This window comes from Erithacus rubecula, assembly GCF_903797595.1.
Source record: "Erithacus rubecula genome assembly, chromosome: 3".
NCBI lineage: Eukaryota > Metazoa > Chordata > Aves > Passeriformes > Muscicapidae > Erithacus > Erithacus rubecula.
The window spans coordinates 126,733,855-126,758,497 of record NC_136689.1 but is presented as its reverse complement, the minus strand read 5'-3'; the positions used below and the strand labels follow the sequence as shown (position 1 = coordinate 126,758,497).

At 38.5% G+C, this 24,643-nt stretch overlaps 1 protein-coding gene across 1 annotated transcript; it reads right to left on the bottom strand.

Annotated features, from left to right (window-relative positions):
• Positions 1–2,733: 2,733 nt before the first annotated feature.
• On the bottom strand, positions 2,734–24,601 carry POP1 (POP1 homolog, ribonuclease P/MRP subunit). Its single transcript, XM_079300968.1, has 15 exons — positions 24,312–24,601; positions 21,616–21,792; positions 20,595–20,770; positions 18,022–18,270; positions 17,410–17,497; positions 16,933–17,108; positions 16,069–16,316; positions 15,844–15,937; positions 14,930–15,041; positions 13,847–13,966; positions 8,738–8,853; positions 7,345–7,536; positions 6,304–6,458; positions 5,224–5,565; positions 2,734–4,460 (listed from the first exon to the last, which is right to left on the bottom strand). The coding sequence occupies exons 1-15, from the start codon at positions 24,436–24,438 to the stop codon at positions 3,803–3,805; spliced, it is 3,030 nt and encodes a 1,009-aa protein (XP_079157094.1). The 5' UTR covers positions 24,439–24,601; the 3' UTR covers positions 2,734–3,802.
• Positions 24,602–24,643: the final 42 nt, after the last annotated feature.

The window sequence follows — 24,643 nt, the reverse complement described above, 5'->3', positions numbered from 1 at the left end:
AGGCATATGGCTACTGTAGAATAAACTGAATTTCTTTAAGAGACCCAGTGCAATAAATAAAAGCTGTCTTTTGTCACTTCACCTACTTTGCAAAACTTGAACTCATTATTTTGACTGGTGTCAGGCTGGCTCTGACTTTCAAAGGTGCCACAAAATGGTTTCAGCCCATATCCCCATGCCTTTCTGAGTTCTCATTATTCCATACAATTTTACTGGCTCTTGCAGGGATTTGAGGACACCAGTGTTTGCAAAGAACTGTAGTACAGCTGAGCTGAATTTGCAAGATGTAAATTGTGGGTGCTGTTTACATTACTAACCTCTGTGAATATAATTTAGAAGCATGGGACTTTGGGTTGGGGTTTTCTGTATGTTGTATTTTTGGAAAACAGAACAATGCTATTGCTTTTCTGCTTTTCTCAGTCTTAGTGCTTCAGAAATATGTCTTTGGTGGTTTATTCCCCTGAGCTCTGTTCCTACTACCTACCTCATATGGACATGAGAATGGATCAGGTTTGACATATCTGGCTCTTCCAGATTTGCAGCACTGAAAGAAAACTGTCATGCTGAATTTGACAACTCTTTGTCTGCATATGCCAGGGTCTCCTGAGGCTTCTATCCCCTGTCAATTATTTTCCCAGATTTGTTTCACCAACCCCAGCTGCCTTTCTGCCAGGTAACTTCTTCCATTACCTATAGGCTGCTAAATGGATTGCCCTGAACATCTTTAACAAACATACAACATTCTGGCCCCAGTCCCACCTCACTTCATCCCACAGAGTAATCATCACCACCTTCTTCTGCAACCTCATTTTCTGGATTTGCAATGGTAAAGAATGTGTATCTTGGAGCCCCTCAGTTTGGTAGGTCCATTAGTCACTGCTCCTGTCAGCAGAGCAGGCACCTGCCATGGAAGTCATGGCTCAGCCTGGGAAAAGACCCTTCACCAGGTGAGTCAAAGGCAGCATTTACACAGCTGCTCTGAGGGAGCCACAGAAAGAGCTACAGGAGCCGTGTGTTACCATTCAACCTCCTCACTGTGCTACAGACAACGCCAAAATTGCCTTCTGTGCTTCATCTGAGCTTCTAAAAGCTCTTGCCAAGCACAGAACGAGAGCTAAGGCTTTGTGCTGGCATCCATTTTGAGAAAGTTATCTGGAGGATAGCATGGGAGCTGGAGAGCTTGTGAGAGCTGCTCTCACTACAGCAGAGCTTCCTAGGCTCCCAAAAATGCTCATGTATTGCAGCCCACAGGAGATGATCCAGATGCTCTGGGGTAGTTACCCAACGTGCAGCAACTGCAGGGAGAGCAGATGTGTGCTGTAAACTACACCTGATTCAACATGATGAGCACAGACACACTGTGCAGCTGATGCACAGATAACACAGGTTTAATTACCCACAGTTTGATTATCCGGTGTTGACATGGTTTTTATGACTAAATCACCCTTGAGACACCAGGAATCTGGAAATCACAACCACAGATAAAAATTTCCTTGCAGCTACATCAAGTCACAGTACTTCTCTGACAAATTTTGGCTGAGAGTTTTGAGCATTTTTAACTTATCTGGTTTGCAGTGTATTTTACAAGGAGTGAAGTCTTAAGGCATAAATCATTGACTTACAGGAAAACAACTGTGTAACAATATTACAAGATATACAGAACAGGATGCACTTGGGTTCCAGTTTCTGTTCACTGGCTCACCAGAGACAAGGATCATAAATCAAAAATAGAGAATGGAAATCAAAGAAAAGTAACAGGAAGTGTCAAAACGAAAACCTGGCAGAAATTACCAAATAGGAAGAAAAAAAAAAATAAATGCTCCAGATGTTTTTTTAAAAAATAAAAACCTGGGAAGGACTCAGTGAACAAAAGATCTACAAGAAGGAAAGAAAAAAAAATTGTATTTTGGGTGGGGGCTTCTCTTTCTTTCTCACATGCAAGCCAGGTCTGTTGAGACAAGAAAATATGTATCTATTAAGAAGATGAGGGAGGTGACGAGGGAAAAAACCATATAAACATCAGCTCCCCTCCTTTCTTCCCATGAAGCACAGCTCTGGAAACTGTGATCCTAGAAATATTTCAATCGGGCTTACAATTCAAAAGGTTCATTAAATCCAGGATTATTACCATGAGAGAATTTGATCAGAGCAGCCAGGCTGTAAAGTTTAAGGGGCTCCTTATCCACACATACCTACAGGCTGCAGCACTCAGTCACACGCCAGGAGCGTGTGAACCCCAGCCCTGCCAGCACCAAGCCCTTTCCTCTGGGGCCATCTGCTGGCTTCCCTGCAGATCTTCCCAGGACCTTTCTGGGACCATGATTGCTTTATCAGGTGCATCAAAGGTGAGCAGTGAGGAGCCATTCAGCATGATTTCTCAGGCAGCTGCAATCCAAGCTGTGCTGGAAACTGCATTTTTCTTTCCCACATGCCATCACAACTCTCATTGCTGGTGCACATTCTACAATCCATCTTCTGAAAACTTTAAAAAAAATAAAAAATCCAGCCCCACTTCCAATACTTCCCTTGCAATCAGATGTTCCTTTCTTGCTCCTTTTCCATGTGTGTGCCATATTTAAATGGTCCTATATTTTAATAATTCTGGGGGTAAGGCACACTAAATCTTTCTTCCAACAATTCCAGACAACATTAATAAATTTGCTTAAGACTTTCAAACAAAACTGTGAAAGAGGAAATTAAGTTGAATATTTGACATTTAGAAAGAAAAAGAAATTAACTGATCCTTGTTTAATTTCTCTAAGAATCAAATTTAGTCAATAGACTACCAATTCAAGAATACATTACATTTTTATTTGTACATGATCATTTCAGGATAATTTTACCAACTAGCATATATTTGTATCATGCTGCTACTAGACTACAGCATATTACTGTAAATTCCTTTTCAAGCTCCTTAACTCAGAATGGCTAGATGCTTAAGGCTATCATTTAAAAAAAAAATCCCAACAAAACACCGAACACAAACAACCTACCCACACTGCCCCAGGCAAATCAAACACCTTTCTCCCTTTACCCCCCAGCATACTTTACAAGTTTTATGATTGAACAATATCATGAACTGTACTGTAACATGAAGAGACCTTCAATTTTAGCACATTGCATACAAAACTAAATTCATGTTTTGAGGAACAAAAATATCCCCTGTTATTAACAGAAAATGTGCACTGACCCACCACTAACAATTTCCCTCTGAAAGGCTTATTTCCTTTCAGACTAGAGAGACAAACTGATATGCTTTCCAGTTTAAGACCTCCAGTTGCTATAATTCAAAATTACACAGCTGGTCTATATTTTATTTGCATTTCATTTAAGCATTCAGCTTTCTCTACACAGCTTTGTTGCAGTGCAGCCACGTGTATTCAAATATGAAGAATCAGAAAAGCCACTTGCTATATACACTGGATCAGACTGCATGCAGTTACATGTGAAAGTGCACTGTCAATTTACAGTCCATCTGAGCAAAGACTTCTAAAATTAAGACAATTATTTCCTGTACATTGTTACAGCATCCACTGCTTTGAGGAGAAAAGATGAAGAATATGCTTCTTTAGAGATAAAGATCATGACAATGATCTGTCAGGAATCCTTAGCAATGCAGACATCAAAAGTAATTCTAGTCTCTTTATGCATTAGTTATTTTCTTGAAGAATGCTAAAAAGCCTTTTAATTATTTCATAATCTTAGAGCTGTTTGGGTTCAGAATAACCTCAAATTTGAGACAAATCTGAAAGGCCACAGAATTCTTAGGTATTTTTGGCATTCTACTGTATTGCAATGATGCTTAAACCTCAATAGTAAGTCTTGCAAATCTGTACTGTAAAGATGCTGGAGTCCTTAACAAAACAAGCCCTTTTTTATCTGCAGGTTGGTTGTGTAACATATAAATTAACCCAGTCAAGCTAACAAAACCCAGTGCTTCTCCACAGCCTGCAGCCAACGAGAAATCCCCTCGAGTGACATATCCCAAGACAGTCCTGGAGCAGTGAGAAGTAACATCTGGGAGAGCATCTGACCAAAGACCAAGAATGATGTCTTCATGGTCCTCAGTTGCTTCTTCATCCACAATGCCTGCAGGGTCACTCTCTAGAGACTTCACATTATCCTTTTTCTTCTTCTTCTCCTCTTTTTGCTTCTGTACCTTGTCCTTGAATATGTCACGGTGTTTGGGCTCTTGTGGACCACAGAAGAGTTTGTCTTTGCTTAGATGCAGCAAGTCATCTTCTGTTGGGATGCAAATCATGGCATGTAATTCAGGGTTCCCCTTTCTCAAGAGTGACAAGTGGACCCAGATGAGAGCCCTTGGGTATCTCATCAAGATTGGCAAAAAAACATCTTCAGTCATTTCCTTCTGTCCCAGTCGAGAAATAAGGCGGATTCGCCGATCTTTCCCAGCAGTGGGATAACACCAGGCTGATAACTGCATTAGTAGTTGCTCACTCCTATTAAAAATTTTCAAAAGTAAACACAGATAGTTATTAACAAGTAGATCAACAGAAATCCAGCACCCCACATATTTGCAAAAGCACACTTTAAAAAAGCCCTGGGGTGTTCTGTAACCTTCCAAGCTGCTACTTGAATCCTCTTGGCCTAAAAAGAACACTGGTTAGTGGGTCTTCTTCAGAAGGAAGGAGACATTACTTGTTAAAACCCCTAAAGGTTGTTAAAACCACAAACACTCTAATAACACTAATGCAGTCCAGAACTTTCAATGTTTTCTTCCCCTGGTAACCACACAAAAATGAGACCTGTGTTCTGGCACTTTCCAATACTGTTGCTGCCCTCATGTGTTGCACTGGAATGCAGGGGATTCTCTATTTTCTAGAGACCTTGTTAAGGAGTGCAAGAACCACCTGTGGTGATGTATTAGGGAAGAGAATGCAAGATGATTTTCACACACATTCACAAATATAAGCCTCCAAAAGCTCCATTTACCTAGAAGAATCAGAACATGCCAACTCTAAGAGCACAGTAAACTCTAGAGTGTTACATTTAAGATAATTTAAGGAGGTTTTTTTTATGTAGTCATCAATTTTGCTGAAGAAAAGTAGGATTTCCACTTAACAGCAGATTCTGATTCCTAACAAAAATCACTGTATTTGGATGAAATAATTCTCTCATCTTAATAATCAAGGCTGACCTCTTCCTTTCCCCAGTTGAACAAATACCAAAAAGAAATAAAATGTGTGTATCATTTTGACATACCTGAGAACAATAAAGTCACTTGTCTTCATTTCATCTCTCTCACCAGAATCTTGGGTGCTTGTAACATCCTCTGAAGTTAGGGCACCTTCTGAACTTGTTATTTCCATGGTCTCCTCTGCCTCACCATTCTCAGGGGAAGCTTCTCTGACCACTTCTGCGTTGGGGTCACAAAGGGTCTGCCCTTCACTTGTGCAGCAGTCAGGGTGTAGGGAAGAAGGACACAGAAGTCCTCCTGAAGCATTCATTCTTCCTTCCCAGTTCTTGGTCAGCTGCCCCCAAGGACAGATGAAAGGAGACAGAGTACCCAGCTTGACATAATTTGCCCTTTTCGCGGGTGGACGTCTACACGATAAATCAAGTAAGTAGGTAAGAATATTTTCAAAATCAAGTATTTAAAACAGAAAGGGAATGCACAATTAACCTTCTATCCTCGTTGAACAAGACATTAAAAATTACAATCTAGAAAATGCTGCTGTATCTGTCAATGATATCCTTTCAGCCATGCTGGAAACATCTACCTTCTGTGACTGACACCACCACATTTTCCTCCAAACTTCTACTTTCCCCTCCTATCTGAAAGGGGAACCAACACCAGTTGGTGCAGAGGACACCTCCAACTACTCCAAACTCATGGTTAAGCATTCTCTTTGTTGCAGTAAAAATTAAGGCAAACTTCAGAATACCTGATATTTAAAATTAGATACCAAAATTTACCTCCTAATTTACTTTTACACTTGGTACATACTTTGACACAGTCCTTTTCATTCTCTTACCTCCTCCCCCATTTGCTGCGTAGGAATCTCAAAATAGTTTTGTTTATTTTATTGGTATGCATCCTTGTTATAGCTCTATAACTGAGCACGTCTCTGGGAATAGAAGAGTTTAATTTATATGCCCTGTTTAGCAGAGTTAAATATATCTAGGAGTCCTTTCTGTTTTATAAAACTGAGAATTAAAACATTAGTGAAAGATCTCAATAAAGCCCAAGTGTAAATGAACACAACAAAAGACAATTAAGGGAATATTTTAAGTAGCATTCATTTTTGTCATTCTGACCATCAATTTTTAAATTAATGTTACCGTTTGAATTTTTCAAGAAGACTGGTTTCCAGTTCTTTGGCAAACTGCATTCCTGCCTGGCAGTCTGGGAAATCATTTGGAGTGTGAGGTATTCTTTGGTATTCAGAATGCTTTAATGCCTCTTGCAAGCCACCAACTCGTACACCTCGATATATCTGTTATAAAAATCAAACACCCAAACAGCAATATTTGAACCAATTCCAGGTTCCTAGCTGAAACAAAACATTAATGCCCAGAGGGTAATTCCTTAGAAAATTGCAAGCCTAACACCTAAACTTTAAAAAATAAACTTAATCATGGTTTTCACAGTTATAGATGCTAATTTCAACAAAAAATGTTAGTCATGCTGTTTAAATTTAATTCTGAAAAACTATCAACAAAACCAAAGAGAATTTCACAGGTTCTGATCTTGTACATTGGCAGGAATGTTGTATTTCTTTGACAGCCACTGTCATACATACTGCCTGATGTATTTTAACCCTACAACAGGTATCACTGCAACTAAATCCCCTGCACATTCAAAAGCATAATTTTAACGGCAGAATTAAAACTTTATTAAGTATTAAAACTGCCACCTAAACACTAAAAGCAGGATACTTCAATCAGCACTAAAGGAGTATTCAAGCTTAACTCAAACTCAGTTTTAAGCTCTCTCCCAAATCAGATACCTTGGTGATAGAGGTGTAGATAGCAGGAAATTGATTAGCAGCAGGCACCAAATTATTTTTCTTTAGAGGCATATGCTTGTAGAAACACAGAGAGGCATAGCTACAGCTTTCTCTCCTGACTCCCCACTGATTTGCTGCTTCTAGACTGCCATTTGGGCATAGTTGTACCCAAAAGAAGACATGAAAAGCTATTAAATTTCAAGACCAAGCTTCTGTCATGAACCAATTCATACACCATTTTTTAAAGTGAGATTTTGATCCTGTCATGGGAATTAGTTATACAATGTGAAGTACATGCTCTAAAATCGATGAATGCATACAAAATTATATAAATTATCAAATGTACTTGCAATTTGCTATCAAAGTCACTTACAAAAGGGATCCAGAAAGCCATGCCCCAGCCCTTTGGGAGACAGATATCCCAGCCACTCCCCCATCCTGGTCGATCTTCTCCAGCCATTTTCCCTGGCTGCTGCACCAACAATATGGGAATCTTAGATTCACAAGGACCCAAATCAAGGTGTGATCCAGGTACCAGTAACTGAGCTCTCATGTGGTTTAAATCCTGAGAAGGAGGAGACATTTCCCATAAGTTAATAACCATTCTTCTTCCCTCTTCCAGATACCCTTCCAGTATACAGAGAAAAGGTGAGTCTACAGCTAGGGAAAATTCTGAACAGAATTTCATCAAGGCATGAAAAATTATTTTAGAAAAGAGCATTAAGCACCCTTTTTCTCCCCTTCTTACTTCCATAGTCCTTGATAAAGAGCAGGTACCAGGTACAACATAGATGAAGGAAGAAAAACAACTTTGTATTTATAGACTCATAAGACTAGATTGAACAGGTGCTTTTAGTCTGTCAATATACATGGAACAAATTGAACTATATCCAAAGGGATGGGAAGAAGATTTGGTCATCAGTTTCACATAAAGCATGCTGGCACCAAGGTTTTATCAACCACTAGTTGTTATATTCCATTGTACCATATTAACAATACATTTATGAAAAAATGTAGAAAGACCATCAGACTCCCTGTATTTTATCAAGTAAACACTAAATTTCATGACAGGATAAAAAATACTGTCATATATAAAAAAATTGTGCTGATAACTGTCATGTGCTAGTGTAATATTTTCTAAGTACTCTACTTTTTTACACTATGTCAGACAGTTTGAAAGAGCACAAAATTAATTTTATGAAAGAATTTTTATAAATATGTTTTTGCCATACAAATGTTTTCTCTTTCTGATTACAATGATGCTGAAAGTTCATCACCTCTTGGGACTAAATCACCTTTTTATCCATGGACTTTATGGGCTGCCCTCCATTGTCAATGAAAATGTCAAGAGAGATTTCAAACCTGTAACAGCAAACTTGAAGTTCTCTACAAATCACAAGTTATTGCCCAGAACACCCACAGCAGAACCCACAGTTCAGAAACACAGGATTTCTTTCCTTTCAACTTCCACAGCTCTCATCAGGAGAATCATCCTGACTACAGCTAAAGGCAGGAGCTTTCCTGTGTCACTCTTTTCTGCTGCACAAGTCAAGGTGATGTATGAAAATCCAATTCCAAACCTTTCTTTTATATAAACCTACAACTATAGTCCTGTAGGCAACCCAATGGCTATGCAAGAACACTATGCAAAAGCTACAAAAAAACCCACTCCATGTCATTAGATTTATACAAATTTCAAGAGTCTCTTTCTATGGACTCTATGAACCATTAGCCATTTCTTCCATGGCAATCCACCACTTAGTTACCTGCTCTGAGATTTTATTTTCAGTGACGTTCTTACAGATGTCATGGTCCCAGATAAAGCTGTGAGCACAGTCTGCAGGTACACCCTTCAGGTACAGCTGCCTAACTTTATCATTATCTACAAAAGAAAAGAGCCTTTAAAAAAATTCAAACAATTTGTGTGGTTTAAGCACCAAATTACCAAAGCCACTTCCATATCATAAGTATAAAGAGCAGACAACCAAGAAAAGCCTAATTAAAAGCTTGACAAGCATCAGTACTTCTGCCATATTTTACTATCACATGTTTTTCCAAATACAAAATATGAAATCACCTGTTAATGTTAGAAAGACTAATCTGGTATTTTCTCACCAGCACTTCTTAACAAAAGACACGACTGTTGGCAATGTACATACCACCTTTAATATTCTGGAATCTGGCCTTTCTGGCAGAGTATGAAGCTCAACAGATTTGGTGAAAATCAGAAAGAGCAGTATTGCAAAGCCTGAAATAAGTCTGCCTAAGTAAACTTGTAAGAGAAACAACAGTTACCTTTAAGAAATATACATACAGTAAACATTTGTATGGCTAGCATGCAACACTTATTTAGTACTAGTTTCCTGCTCTGGATCTTTTTAGGCTGTGTGCTTCAAGGAAGGGACTGTTCTTGCTTATGGCTGCACAAATCCACAGTTGTGTGTATTACTGAAGATAAACAACAATTGTAGCTTTAAAATGGATTGCTGAAGTATTAAATAACCTACCTTCTTCAGTTCTACAAACTAAAGAAAGCAAAGAAGATGTGTACCTACCTTTAGTGATTAAGGATTAACAGTCTTCAAATGTACAGTACAGTATGTAGTGAATGCTGATCCATTTAAGTACAGTAATTCTTACCAAGAAACAGTACAATGGACCTATTAATAGCTCTGTGATTAAAAACTTTGAGGGATTGCTCCTTATTTCATCATCCACAAGGTCTTACATACTAAAGCAACATAACGTGTCAGGGTTTGGAACATTTTTTAAAATTATTTAAGTCTTTTTTAAAATTGTTCTGCTAATTTTTGCAAGTAATGTAGACAAAAACTGAAAGACAGAAGATCTGGATTACTCAATGGTACTAACAGTAACCTAGCAATAGGTACTGTCAAACATAACTGCTATAACTATTTATTTAAAATCCATTTCTTTAAATTATTTCTTTAAAGTCTTTCGATGCACGCATTACTAAAAGTTGCAAAATCCTTGGCAAAAAATATTAACTACTGCAGCACTTGTGACAGCTTGATGATGTTACTGATACTTACCATGCATTCTTGCTAATGAATTAGATTTATGTGAGGAGAAGAAATGCAAAAGAAATTATCAGATTACAGCAGCATTCCTTCATATTAAGAACAATAAAACCAAAAAGGGAATCCTTGCCAATTATTCTTTCTCTTGCAAAAAATTAAGAACAGGAAACTGAGCAGGAACCTAAGAGAGCTTAACACTCCTAAAGGCAGAGCACATTCTGCCTGGAGAGAAAGCAAGTATTAATGCTTCAAAAGAAGGAGGAAAAGAGGAACAGAACTGTGTGTGGTAGTGGTAGGGAATGCCTTCAGATAACCAAGGGGGAAGGGCACACAATTACATTCATAAGGTAAGGAAAGTACCTTTTCCATCTTTTGTACAGAAAGCATTTGTGAAGACCAGAATTTCTTTATGTTAAATTATTTAAACGTGTTCTAGTTCCTTCAACTGCAAATTATTCACTGCAAATTTCTCTGCTTTTTTTAACATTTCTTTCTATTACTACAGTTCAGGCAGCCTATCCTTGTCATATTCTCAGAGTTCTTGGCAATTCTTGCATTCTATAATGGCATGAATATTTTTCCCCACTATAGAAAGACTTTTTAAATCAGCCTCTTTTCATCCCTACCACTCATCCAATATCCCTCTTATTAGCCTAAAATATTCTTCTCTAACTTGGTACATTCCTTCTCTTTGATCCTCACTGAACCTGGAGAATTTATTCTTTCTACTAAGCATACTACAACTCAAATAATAATCCCAAATCCTCACACAAGTTCTTCTTACCTCTCTCCCGTTTTCTTCAGTCCATATTTTAGGATTTCTGGGGAAATAACCTTACTGATAAATAAGTTGCTGGTAATAGTGAAAGTAAGATATTAGGGCTAGTTTAGGAAATAGGAAGTTGCACTACTAAGCATATGAAGCTCATCAACAAGCTACTTCTGCTGTCAATGGTTGCTACTTAGACAATACAGGCAGATAGAAGGCTTTGTTCCATTTCAAACTATGGATCTGATTTGCATAGCTGATTATCTGTCTTAGAAGACAGGTCTAAGAGTTCTAGCTGAACATTTTCCTTTCTCTCTTTTTCAAAAAAAAAAAAAGCAAAAAACAGAAACATTGCCCAGGAGCAGTCTGAGAGCCCTATGCATGCAGGGAGGGTGGGTGCAGGACAGCTGGGGACAGATACCTGCAAAAAGTGCATGTACAGGCATGGACCCAGCTCTGTGTCTGCAGAAGAAACTTTAGTTCACATATCGTTCAGGGAGTATTCTCCTTCCAAGCAGCTCATTTACTGAATATGTAGAAGTTTCACCATACTCCATGTTGACTGTTTTTTAAGGCAGTGGAATTTGTTTTCTCCAGACAAGATAACAACAACATATCAAAGTGTCAGAAGTGTACTTTAAACTGGAGAAAAGAACAGTACTAATGTGCAGTCATGTGAGAACTGACTGCTTACTGGGAGTCTTGACTCCAGCCTGAAGAAATGACAATTGTTTTGACTAAATCTGATCAGCCTGTGTTCATAACACAGTTTGCACATATGCATATGCATTGAAGAGATAAAGTAACTGGGAAAGACTGAAATTACATTTGATTTGTTAGTGTGTTACAGGGAAGAACTACACAGGCTTATGTCAGAACAGCATTTTGGAAATAAAAAGCAATGTGAACAGATACGTATCATTCCACAGACTGCATGTATAACAATCCCAAGCAAAGGTGATGGCCATAACTTACCTAAACTATTCACTCCTTAGACAAACAATGCATCTTTAAATTAGCAAAGTTTATCTAAGACAATCAGTTGGCTTTTATACAATACTAAAGAACAAGAGAGGCTAAAACATACAGAATCTATATGCTAACATATAGAGTGCTATTTCAATCTTACTAATATTAATCCTAATAGTACTTGAATGTCCAAGAAGCAAAAAAACAGGGAAAAAGTGTGGAATACACCATTGGTTCCCTTTTATTGCTCAATGAACAGGATGTGATTAAGACAAATTATTATTAACATTTTTAGTAGAGGTCAGCTCACAATATTAGTATACCTGAGTAAGGTCACAACACAATCAAGGCTCAGAAAGTTTATGCAATTCGAAGGCTCATAAAACAATTTCTTTTTTTTCAGAGGGGGGACATTAATAGCACTGAAATGGAATTACAGATCTTAGAGAAGTCTTTTTTTCAGGAAAGTTCTACTGAAAGACAGTGGTATTGTCTGTCTTCTCTCATCCTTCTGCCTACTCAACTTTTTCAGTTCTGTGTAACATTAACTTATTTAGCAGAACCTAAATTAGAAGATATTTCTCCATTTACCTCTCCCTGCTAGCTGAACAAGGATCTCCTCTCCTTCTAAATAAAAGTTAGAGGACAGAAGAAGTTTTAAGTTTATGATGAAAAAAAAAAATACTCAGAAAGAAACAAAAAAGCAACACCAGATTTTCTGAGTATTTTTGGTATGAAATATATTTTTCAAGTGAACGATAACCCCAGGTAGAAAGATGTTGAAGATGGACATTTCTACCCAGCCAAAGGAAAAAACACAGAGGTGCTCTTGACTCCCTGTCTTACCTCTTTACCACAGCCATCCTTCCTGAGGGAAAATCAGCTCTGGCAGCAGGAGAGAAACCACTATGAGACATTTAAAATCCCTAAATGCCTTCTGTTGATCTTGCCTTCTTGAACACAGCCTCACAAACATGACAAGCAGAATGAAAGACACCAAATTATTTTCTGTAGTTGCTAACTCTTCTAGCAGCTCAAACCAGTACCTGTAAACAAGTGCTACATATCTCACCTTACTTCTCAGCAGGAAGGAACCAAAGTAGAGCTCATGTATGCTGCAGCATTTCCAACAGGAACACTAATGATGAGAAAGTTAGCTGAGCAGAACTAATTAATAGAAAGACTATTCTAGGTACAGAGAGTAGGATAGGAAGATGTAAGAAAATGAAAATAGCAGAATTGTGCAAAGAACAAAGTAACTGAAGTAGGTGCTCAACCTGACCTAAGTGATACATAAGACTAGATTATTCTAGTGTCTTGCAAACAGACCACCAAGGAAATTCAATATTTTGAAGTCTATGGAACTTTCAACTTGTCCTATTTGTTACTGCTTTGCTAGCTGGCTAACACATTTCTCCTGTAAGGTGAGGCAGCCTGTGTCCACTCAGTCTAAGTGAGAATGCCAACACTGTACACAAACCCCACTGTATCCTGTACATACTTTTACACATTTTAGAGGACATTCACATCCATATGAATTTGAATTTTGCACTGAAATGTCACGTACACTGAAATGAAAGTTTCAGAGGGAGATTAGGCTTACACCTTTCATTTTCTATCATAACCAGCATCTTGGCAGTCTGAAATATTAATCCTACAAAGGTAATAACTTTTTCACAGAGGAATTGCAACTTTCAACCTGGTAGCCCCATAAACAAAAAATAACAGATATCTTCTTGGAGAGAGAAACAGTATCAGGAAGACTAAACACCAAACAGAAACTTATTATGGAGTTTTTAGCACCTGGTTGGCCTTGCCAGGATTCGAACCTGGATCATCTGTATGGTCAGACAGAGGCTTCCACTGAGCACAAGACCAGCTTTGGTGCATGTCCCTCCCTCACAACTGCTGTTCTAAAACCTATGCAACTTTCAAGCTGTTTCTGTTCTGTCAGGGGCTCTGGAAATGGGAAATATTTTGAACCAAAATCTAGAGGAAAACAGTAAGAGACAATCCATAGAAGATGAGAGGAAATGAAAACAAAAGCAGAGAGAGAAAACTAAATCTCTTCATATAATATAGACAAGGGATTTTACCTTGGTATTTTTGAAAGTCTGGCATGGCTTTTGTCTTCTTTTTTGGCAAATTAACTCGAGGATCTCCAACAGTGAGGCCAAGTATTGTACCTGGTGGCATATCTGATGGTGAGCTCATTCCTTTAAAAACACACAGATGAACATTGCCATGAAATCACCAATTAAGCTGTGATCTTTTTCTGCACTAGTATTTTGTGCATTTTTGCCTGCAGGGATGTGACACCACTGTAAGCCAGTGAAGCAACCCAGAATACTCTATTTAATATGTTTTGAAAACTTGCCAATGCTTGTTAAATGTCCAATAACAAAAAAGTCAACAAGAGCAGTGCAAGATTTGGTTTGCAATTTTATTTACATTTAGCATAAAAGTGAGGTCACTGTCACAAAATGGATTCGTCCTTTGTATCTGACAAATTTCAAAGAAGAACCAACCTTTGTTTTGCACGTGTAGAGAGACAAAGGAAATTCAGAATTGTTTTGTAAAAGTTTTACCTCATCTCTGCTTAACTGCCTCACATTGGATAGACAGCTTGAGTGCAGTAGAGTGAGATCTACCAAAACCAGTTCCTTACCTGCTCCAGTGCTAGAAATTGAGGAGATATTGTTAACTTTATGACAATTTACAATTCAGCCAAATACACAACTGTTAATTTAGAAATGAACATATATAAACAAAGTATAATACTTTTACTTTGGATTGGAGGCTACCATTTTATCTGTGGATGTATTGTACAGCTTACTGCCTTCCTTTGAAGAATATGGTGAGAGAGAAAGTATACATCAAACTGTATATCCATCAGCAATCCCAAATCTAAGTTCACAAAGATATCAAACAAGATTTAGTTTCTCTATTAAGAGTTTGAACTACCCAGAGGATTTAAATTCCCTTAAATACCCTCAATGTAATATTTTTCAATTCTTTGCCATGCCCTGGAAAGTACCTAGGCACATTCTCAAAGGCATGAGACTCTTGATCATGAAAAAGTAAGCATGTCCAAACTGATGCCAACTTAACTAGCATACCAGTTTTGACCACTTTTAAGTTTCCCCCCCTTCCACCCACAGCACCCATGTGCTAAATACCTTCCAATAGCTCAAAGATAGCACTTTGACACTGATGAAGAGATACTTTTTCAGAGTCCTTGCAGTTTTCTACCCACCAGTTATTCAGTTCTGTCTCTGAATCTGCCATCTCCTGGAAAACAACATATCTAATTAAACTCAAATGGTTATTAATTATTTTCCATCAGTATGAATTCACTCTCAGTTTGCCTTAACCACTCTAGTCACTTTCTTCCTCTTCAGGTTTTAAACCAAAGTAATTTTTTCCTGATGAAGTGTAGTCCTGTACTTTACAATAATCTCTAATAAACTGTACAATTTAAACCTGTGTTCCAAAAATAAAGCAATCCCCAATACTTCCTACTTCTGTCATTATTTTTTACCAAAAGCCAGACATTTCATGGCCTCATCATATTTGCTTCAAGAAACAACCCCATTAAAACCACAGTGATGCTATATGCCAAGAAGTGGATGAAAACCCTAAATCCTAAATTCCTAAATACAGAGAAACTCTGTATTTGATTGAAAACATGTACGTTTTCTGTACCTTACATATCTTGTCCCCTAGTTCTAGGTGCTCTAGCTCATTGCCTGAGAAACAGAATGCATGATTTATCAAAGAGAATATTAATTATTCTGGACTTCTCAGCAGAAACTACACAGCCTATTCAACAACACCACTGCTTTTATTTTCTTCCAGCTCCCACTTAAAATCCAGGTGGGAGTTCTTCCTGAGATCAGCATTAGTCAAGAGGCTCAATAGAGAGAAGCCACCAGAGTAATAGACAGGTTCGCCTTTTGCAAAATAATGCTAGATAATTTATGGGTCTTGCTAGCAAAAAACCAAGGAAATTAATACAAACCACCACACTTGCACATTCTAAGAACATTACCAAAATTACACTAACATCCAAAGTCATTCAAAGTCAACTTACTGTTTGGACAGAAGCTGCTTTCAGTGTCTCTGTAAGGACGGAGTTCGATAAAGGGCCGATCAGCCGGTATCTGAGAATCTCCATGCTTCTGTCACTGAAACACGACAGTTGCAGGTGAATGTACAATTGTACAACATGCATTATTTTCCCCAGTACTGTTAAGTCAGAAATGCAGCTATGTTGTGTTGTTATGGGCCACAGTTTCTGACCCTACTGTGAACAAACCTGATTGCAATGCCAGTAGTCCGTGCGATCCAAGAGTAGGACTGGAATGGACCTCTAGTGCCATCACCAATTATTTTTTTCACGGGCACAGCTTTTTCTCCTTCTTTATCCTCCTTTTTTCTTTTATTGCCAAGCCTCATAACTTCCACTTGTTTTTCCTCTTGAATTGATGTTGTAACAGGCTCAGTAATACAGACTTCTTCAGGTTCTGAACACTGAAAAATTGCTTTTAACTCCCTCAGTATGTCCTTAAGAAAAATGAGGTTTGGATTAGGATGATATGCAGTGCACTGTAAATCTTGCGAATACTTTTAAAAGTTATACTTCATTATTTAATTTTCCTATATGGATTTCAAGGAAAAAAAAAATTCTGCTGAAGTGAAAGATTCGCTAAGAAAAGCTGAAAGTAATATAGAAAGTTGCTAAGAATTTGTTCTCTTGAAAATTAACATAAGAAAAATTGCCTGTGCACAACATCTTATTTTTTCATTTTCATTTTTTTAAAGCTGATAGCTAAGTATCAGATTATAATTAGCTATTATGATACTGAACTTAGTCTGCTGGGGTGCCAGTGCAAAGGATGTGAAGCAACATCATATTGCACATAAATCCTGAAGCAAGTGACACCACAAAACTTTTCAGAAGCTCAAACATTGAACACCTCAGCAGCAAGCACTTTCTGTACAAACTTTTTATAAAGTTGCAGAACATGAATATTGTTAAGAGTGGAAATAGTCTTCTAACTTTTAGTTCCTGAAACCATGTATTATAGCCAGTTCTTCCATACTTTTCAGATGACCTCTTCAGTATTAGTAACGCACAATACATAAATAAATTAGAGTTCAACTATATAGGAAAAAACACCTGCTTGAGAGCTGGATGCACCCAGATCCACAACTGTCTGTTTTCAGACCCATCCCTGGGTTTCCAAATAAATGTAACAGGACCAAGCACATCCTCAGGATAGCGATCTGCTCGGTAAAGATTCAGGCAACCCTCAAATCTTCCAGACAGACAAGAAGCATCCTGAAATGTCAATCCTAAAAGAGAAGATGCTTATTGAAGAACAAAATAATATGTTGTTTAATAAACAAAATAAAACTGAAATTCAGTCTGGCTGCTGAGTGGCTGATTTTGTGCCATAATTAGCTTATTAATAAGCCACTGAAATAGAAATGTCTAGTCTGACTATGACATCTTAATTATGTTTTCAACTCAAAATCACAACTTTGTTATCAACTCTGTTACTACTATTGAGACTGTCACATTACTAAAAAAGGAAAAGTATGGGTCATCCTTCAGTCTATTCAGAATCTTTATTTTGAACTATGTAAATTTTACCTGTGTCAATGCTACATATTCGAGCAAGTTGCTTCAGAAGCTCATTCTCTTTACCCTTCAACTCCAGGCAACAATAATACGATAAGTCCTGAAACAATATGATAGTGTCAAAGTGAGGATAACTATTTCAAGTAAGCTTGTTAAGAAAGCAGCAGACAGGGCTTCACAATTTACACTTCAGTAGAAACTTTTCATTCTCCAAAATTTGCCATATTGAAATAAGTTTCCTTTTTAACTTAAAATTAATGGCTGTAAGAGAATGGTGAGGAATTTCTCATTTGAGGGTCAACCTGCCTCTCAAACCAACAAATCAAAAAGGACATAGAATAAATAGCTGTTTAGGTGGATGATGTAAGGATTTGGTTAATCTCTTACCTCATGAGAAAACTGAAAATGCAGTATTTCAGTCATAGTTCCATAAGAATCCTTTAAAGGTTCATCTTATTCTCTCTGAAATTTGCCACCCAGAATTATACTTATAAAATTATTCATCTCCTACTTAGTCTTATTAAAAGCTGACACTACAGCACTTCACAGAGACAGAAATATTCATTTTAAATAAGCAGTTCATCACCTTGGCAAAATATCAAACAAAACATGTAGATGTGGTACCTGAAGAAGGCAGTGCTTTGTCATGGCTCGGTAACAAGCCCTGTAGCTCTTCTCTGTAGGGCTGTTTCCTAAACAGTATCCCCATTTCTTTACCATATGAAATCTCTTTGCATGCCAAATATGGGTTTCCAGCCAAATATTCTTTCTTTGCCTGTGATTAAATTCTGCTACCAAATTTATGTGGCGTCTTCTAGCTTTGCGGCATTTAGTCTTTGATTGTTCTTTCTTCTGATGTACAGCTTTTTCTGCCTGTTTTTTACAAGAGAGGATACTGAATTAAATCTCAAGAGAAAAAGAATCTGAAAAGAAAAAGGAAGAAATAGAATAATACAGGAAGTACTAACATTAAGTTATATCATGTTGGATCATTCTTGAGGGTAACTAACTTTGAAATTTTCTACACAAATCACATCCACAGAAGTGCATCAAGGTTTGACTGAAACCCATATATAAAACAAAATCCCCCCACATTCAGAAACTTAACAGTAAATAGTAAGTGCTTCTACCTCCTGTGTGAAGTTTTTGCCACATATCAATACATTCATGTAAACAAATCAATGTGACATGGAAAATGCCTGGAGATTTGGGCTCATAGAGAAGCAGTACAGACTCAGACTGACAGAAAGGACCCTATCAGTTGTAAAACATGTAGAGGTGGATGAAAGAGGACTGTGGTAATATCTTAACCAAATTTTTCATAACCTAGTCTGAACTGAATAGTTCAAGGTCTGAACTATTACATGTAGATGCATGACTAGAGAGGAAGGTGTGATTCAATCAATGTTTGATTTTTCTTTTTGTGAAGAAAAGTGAAACAAAGAAATAGGACTGTAAGACATATAAAAAGATTCTTAGAATATTCTTTGTAAGCTCACCAAGAAACACTTGACAACAGACCACTGGTTATAAGAATAGCAAAGGAAAGAAAGACAGAAGATCAGTGCCAAGAACTCTAAAAACACTGAAGCAACCCAAGAAATCAAAATAGAACTGAAAAAAATGGAACTATCTTTCCATCAGACCCATCATTCATCACAGAGAAGAAAATACAAGCCACTGGATCAATGGCAGGTGACTGGCTCAGAAAGGCAATTAGAGAAAAAGGGATGTGGCATTGTATGTGAAAAATACATCTTTAAGCTTATTGGACAGATAAGAAATGGTCCAGGTAAATGCTTCAATGAATATGGTCATGATAAAGGATCTAAGACAAATGAAGAAAATGCAGCAGAATTGAAACAGATAACTTTGAAGATGTAGATCAAACATCAAAAAGTAACAGGCAGTACCTTTATAAAAATAAGTACCAGAGATATGACAAGGTGCAAGAAAATGTGAGTCCATGCAAACACATAAGTCACAACAAAAGACCTAAAAACAGAAAAAATGCGGCTGAAGAAATACAGCTGCACCAGGGCCAATTAAATAATCTCAAAAAATCCAAGACTTGTATGTGGAGTGGAAAAAGGGATGTGTGTGCATGTATGGAGAAGTTAGAAAGACTGTCATATGAAAGGAGTTAAAAAAGCAGGACACAATAAAACAAACATTAGAGAAATCTAGATTTAATAAGGATAACAACTAACTATGCAAAACAGCCCATGCCTTCTTCCTTCAGTTCCTAGAAAACAGGCTCAAACTGCATCTCTTGTCATGTCTGACAAAGCAAAAAGAACGTGAACTAAAACAGTAAAACGAGTACAGTTTGTGAAGATCCAATAAAACACCCTAAGAAACATGCAATTGGTATGTGGCAGGGAAGTATCCAAAACAATTTCTAAACCATAAACAATCATCTTCAGGAATTCAGGGTGGAAGGGGTAAGGTCTCAACTTCAAGACAACACAAGGAAAAAAAGGATGCAATGAATAAACTTATGAGTCAACCTTAACACACAGAAAATTTACCAAGGAAATTCAATTAACCACTCTAAGAATTCTCAAAGATGATAAAGTAATAAGTGCCAAACACTGGCAAGATCATTTCCCAACAACATCTGCTGAATCAACTATCAATTTTCCTTTTTAAACATACAGGAAGGCCACAGTGAGTAAGGAGCAAGTAACCCCCATAGGCATATTCTGACTAAATGCTGAGATACTGCCATAAAATGAGTTTCATGAGCTGTTAGAACTAATCAATTAGTAAGTCTTAAGCTGCATGCAGCCTGCCAATAACCCCAGTGTATCTCCTACATTTGAGCTGTAACACTCCAACCATTGCATCAGCTGTGCTGGCCTGAGGCTGGCATGGTCACATCCTAAAGCTGGGGTGGGGTGCAAGGCAGCCAGGTCTTACTGAGGACTCCTGGACCACCTGGGACCAATGTACCACCTGAACAACCTAGTGAACTCTCTTAATCACTACTCTAGTAAAGCCAAGTGGTTAGTGAGACCTACTTGAGCTACCACCTGAAACTGAGGTAGAAATATTTTGAATCCAAATATCAGTCAAAGTTTAGGGTACTCAAGGAAGTCTGGCAGAAGTTCAAGTCTGAATATTAATAACTATAGAGCTGAACACTGTGCTTTGGCTGAGCCCACTACATGCAATGCTGTAAAACACACTCATACCTCTTTCCTGGCCATCTCCTGGAGCCGCCTGGGCAGGCGTTTAACATTGTGACTCATTGCTCGCCTTCGCATGTGCCTAGGGAGGGTCTGGAAAACCAGGGAGTTGGAAGACTTCTGTGAAACTGCTTTCAACATGGCCTTGATCTCAGCAGCACGAGCTTGAGCAAAGGTAGACACTGGAAAGAAAAGAACTGCATTAGAGAATGACAAACAGCAAAACAAAACAGAGGAGGATACTGTCTGTAAATTAAGGAATTACTCCTAATACAACCATCCACTGTCCTCTTGACATAAAAGTAAATACTGTAAACTGTCACTGAAAAAATTTCAGTTCTTTAAATATTCTAAAGTTTACAGATATGGTCAAGCAAATATTTATAAATGAATGAATCTGAAAGCTGTTTAACCAACAAGTCCTATTTGCATTAAATATTTCTTTGTTAAATTAGAAAAGCAATCTTTTCAAGTGGTATTCAGGGAAGTTAAAAAATCTTTAGCAACGGAAAAAAAAACCCAGTAGCAGTAACATATTAAAGACTGCTTTAAAACAACCAAATAAAAATCCAGAGTTTGGTCTCATTTCATGTTTGTGGAGCTGTATCTACTATTAGAGCACTGCCACATTTTGCACAGCTGATTTACTCTTCTAAACAAACATTCTGATAGACAAAAAGCTGTCTTTAACTTACATTACTTTACAGAAGAGTAAAATCAGTTTCACTGGCAACATTAAAAGCCTGTCTGTCAGTACTTATTTTGCTGGCAAACAATCCATAATGAATACCCCTCACTACAAGCAGGTGCAACTTTTCCACTCAGAAGTCTGAAAGGACCCACTGAACAACAGCTAGTCATTCATTCCAGTTCACAACTACTTCTGTGTTTTGGAGAAAATCAGGAAACACAGAAGAACATAGCATCAGTTCTAATTTTTGCTCTTGCACAAAAACAAAGACAGCAAATTTAATCACCAGCAAATTGCCCTGGACAGATAAATTATTACCTCTTCCCATATACAAACCTGTTATGTATTTTGGCATTTCCTCAGATACACTCTGGTGTCCTCCTTGCCATCCTCCTCCTCTTCCTCTGCCTCTCTCTCCTCTACTTTGCCCCTTTGAAAAATATTGGTCTTTCCTGTAAGAAGGCCCAGATGACTGATTTGAAAATTTCTGCTGCTGCTCAGAATGACCATCTCCTGGAAGGTTTAGAGATGAAAAGAGGTTAGAGAAACACAAAAGAGTCTGAGTAACTGATTACTCTATTAGTCTTTCCTCATAAAACTGCATTGCAGAATCCTCCAATTATATTTAATACTAGAAATCAGAAGAATGAAGTCCTTTCTTACAGGAATAAATAAGAATTTTACACTGCCCTGCAGCAAACTTTTGGCAGATTAAGTAACTTTTGCACGCTCTGAAAATGGTATGCAATCCAGACTTTGCCTCCAAGAGCCAGAGAAAAATCAGTCCATGCAGCATTGTAGTGATTTTTATTATTGTCTAGTCAGAGTGTTAGTAACAAAACAGCAAAGTCATTTTTTCTGTTTGCCCCTTGGTCTTTCTTCTATAAATGCATTCTGAACTGACATATACTTCTTTTACAGCAATAATTAAGGTAAGCATGATATATTTATGCTGGTGCAGTAAGCTACTTGTCTGGTACAAGTACTTAATTCAACACTGAAATTAAATAACTAAAGCCTACAGTAAAGCTTCCTCAGGTACAGACAGAACCTTTCAGGAGTGCTAAGCACCTAACAAGTACCTAAAGTTTCAGAGGGCCTTGAATCCTTATTGAAAGACCAGGGTATATTCAGCCTAACTAATATTATACATTAGTTTAGATCACTTTATATTCAGGTAAGCCTTAGTTAGAATTTCTACAACAACTTGAGATATGGTTCTCAGGCAGTTTATACCAGACAGTCCAAATAAAAAAGGTCCAGACAGCTATTCCTATCACTTCATCCACTACAGCAAGACAAGTGCTTGGGAGAACAAGGGGCCATAGCTTCAGGGAGCTTCTCTAGTGAAGCTCAACCTGTGTGTCCACAGAACTGGAGTGAGAGATTAAAAAAAAAAAAAAAACGGGTTTCAGGTTGATCAGCTTCTTAAACAAGTCTGTCCCTTTGTCCCAAAAATGCTACCATTGGCATGAAGACCAACCAGATTCAGCAGATTCAGCAGCACCTCAATTTATGAGAACTTCAAAAGGCAAAGAACCTCCTTTTCAAATAAGCAAGAAACTGAAGTTTTATTTCAGCATCAGTACTGTTGCAGCCTGCTGCAACCACACATTATGCAGAACTGCAGTCATACTGCCAAAAAAATAATTTGGTGTAGAAACAGAAATTAGCTTTTATGTGGAACAATTCCTTGACCTGAGTTTCACCTGAGAGCAGCATTATCCAGACACTGAGATGAAGGTGAGAAAGAAAAGCTGGGAGAGAGGGATGGAAGCTGTCTCAGTCAGCAAATCTGCACAGGCTTACTGCCCAAAATTAACTCATATCACAAACACACCCCCTTAATGAAGGAAGTAAAAACTGTAATCAGAACACAGAAGACTGTTTGGCAAAACAATCACTGACTTAATAACTAAAAAACCCTTAAATTATTTTAGCTTCTACATAGATCCATAGTTTTAAAACTCCTATTTAGAATTTTTCTGTTTCTACAAAACAGCTCTGTAAAACTGTGATACTGACACTACAGAGGAATGTTACATGGATGGAAATCCACTCCTTTTAACAGAATGGAAAAACATAACCACATAATCTTAGAAGTTCCCTGTTACAAACAGTTAGAAAAATGTGTTTAATCTGGCAGTACTCCTGTAATTACATTCCAAAATCTTTGGACATGGCTGAGCATAATTTCCTATGTCATTCTGTCTGCTTAGGAACTCTTCAGTCATCTAAATACGCAGTGACACTTAATTTTTTTTCATTCAATCACAAAGATGAAATTTGTCAATTTCCAAAGGCCTCACAATAACAAGTTCTTTTATGTGTGGGGTTTTTCCCAGAAATAATGTAGGCAACAGTGTATCTCAATGGAAAGGTGGTGGTGGAAGTTGAGGTCTGATTAAAGCATAGAGGATGCAGGTGAAACCACAAAGATGAAAAGCGCATCTAGCATGCAAGCTGACAGGATCCTTCAGCTCCAATGATTACCTGTGTACAGGATGCTCAGGACAGTGCCATTTTAGGGACACGCCCTGCTGCCTCCTGCCAATACCCTTCACAGACACAGGAGGCAAACTGGGCGGGCACGCAGGTCTGAGGGAAAAACAGGGCGTTTATCATAGCGCCAGGATGCTAAAGCAGCCCCTAGGTCTGACAAGGGAGAAAATGGATTTGGTATAACATCCAAATTGATTTTACGACTAAGAACCGTAGGGATTCGTTATGTAATAGAAGGGATGACAGAGAGAAGTGGATATACACAGGGTACAGAAAGGGCCTGTGGATACCATCCAGTCCAACCCCCCCGCCAAGGCCGGGTCACACAGAGCAGGTTACACAGGGTGGCTTTGGAATGACTACAGGCAGGGAGACAGCACAAGTCCCTCATGCTAAAGAGAATCCCATACTAACGGGATTTACGGCAGCACCAGGACTAAAGAAGTCTAAGGCAGGGCAGGAAGCCCACGGCGAGCAGGTGCGGGCTGGGGAGAGGGGATACCTGCCCTGAGGGGCTCCCACAGCCGTACCTGGGGGCGGGCAGGCTCTGCTGCTGCTCCCGCCGCCGGCGAAGGGCCCCGGCTCTGCGGGCAGCGTGACGCTGGCCGGCTGGTTCCTCATCTTCTTGGCTCGCTTCTTCTCCCGCGCCCCAGACATCTCCGGCGGGGTTGCAGAGTCTCTCCGTACCGAGGAGGGGAGAGATCGGCAGGCGGCGAAGGTGCAGGCGCAGCCGCAGCCCCGGCACCAGCCCCAGGCGGGAGCTCACTCGCGGCGCGGCCTCCACCAGCACACGTGCACTCCCACGCCCCGGCACGGCGCATGCGCACTGCTCCGGCACAGCCCTGAAGGACTACATTTCCCA

Excerpts from the sequence above, each read along its gene's own strand:
- POP1 (XM_079300968.1), bottom strand. The coding sequence starts at position 24,438 with ATGTCTGGGGCGCGGGAGAAGAAGCGAGCCAAGAAGATGAGGAACCAG. Across the intron at positions 17,498-18,021 it reads CAAAGCACTGCCTTCTTCAG|GACTTATCGTATTATTGTTG; the intron begins GTACCACATCTA and ends ATATTGTTTCAG. Across the intron at positions 17,109-17,409 it reads AATATGTAGCATTGACACAG|GATTGACATTTCAGGATGCT; the intron begins GTAAAATTTACA and ends CTTCTCTTTTAG.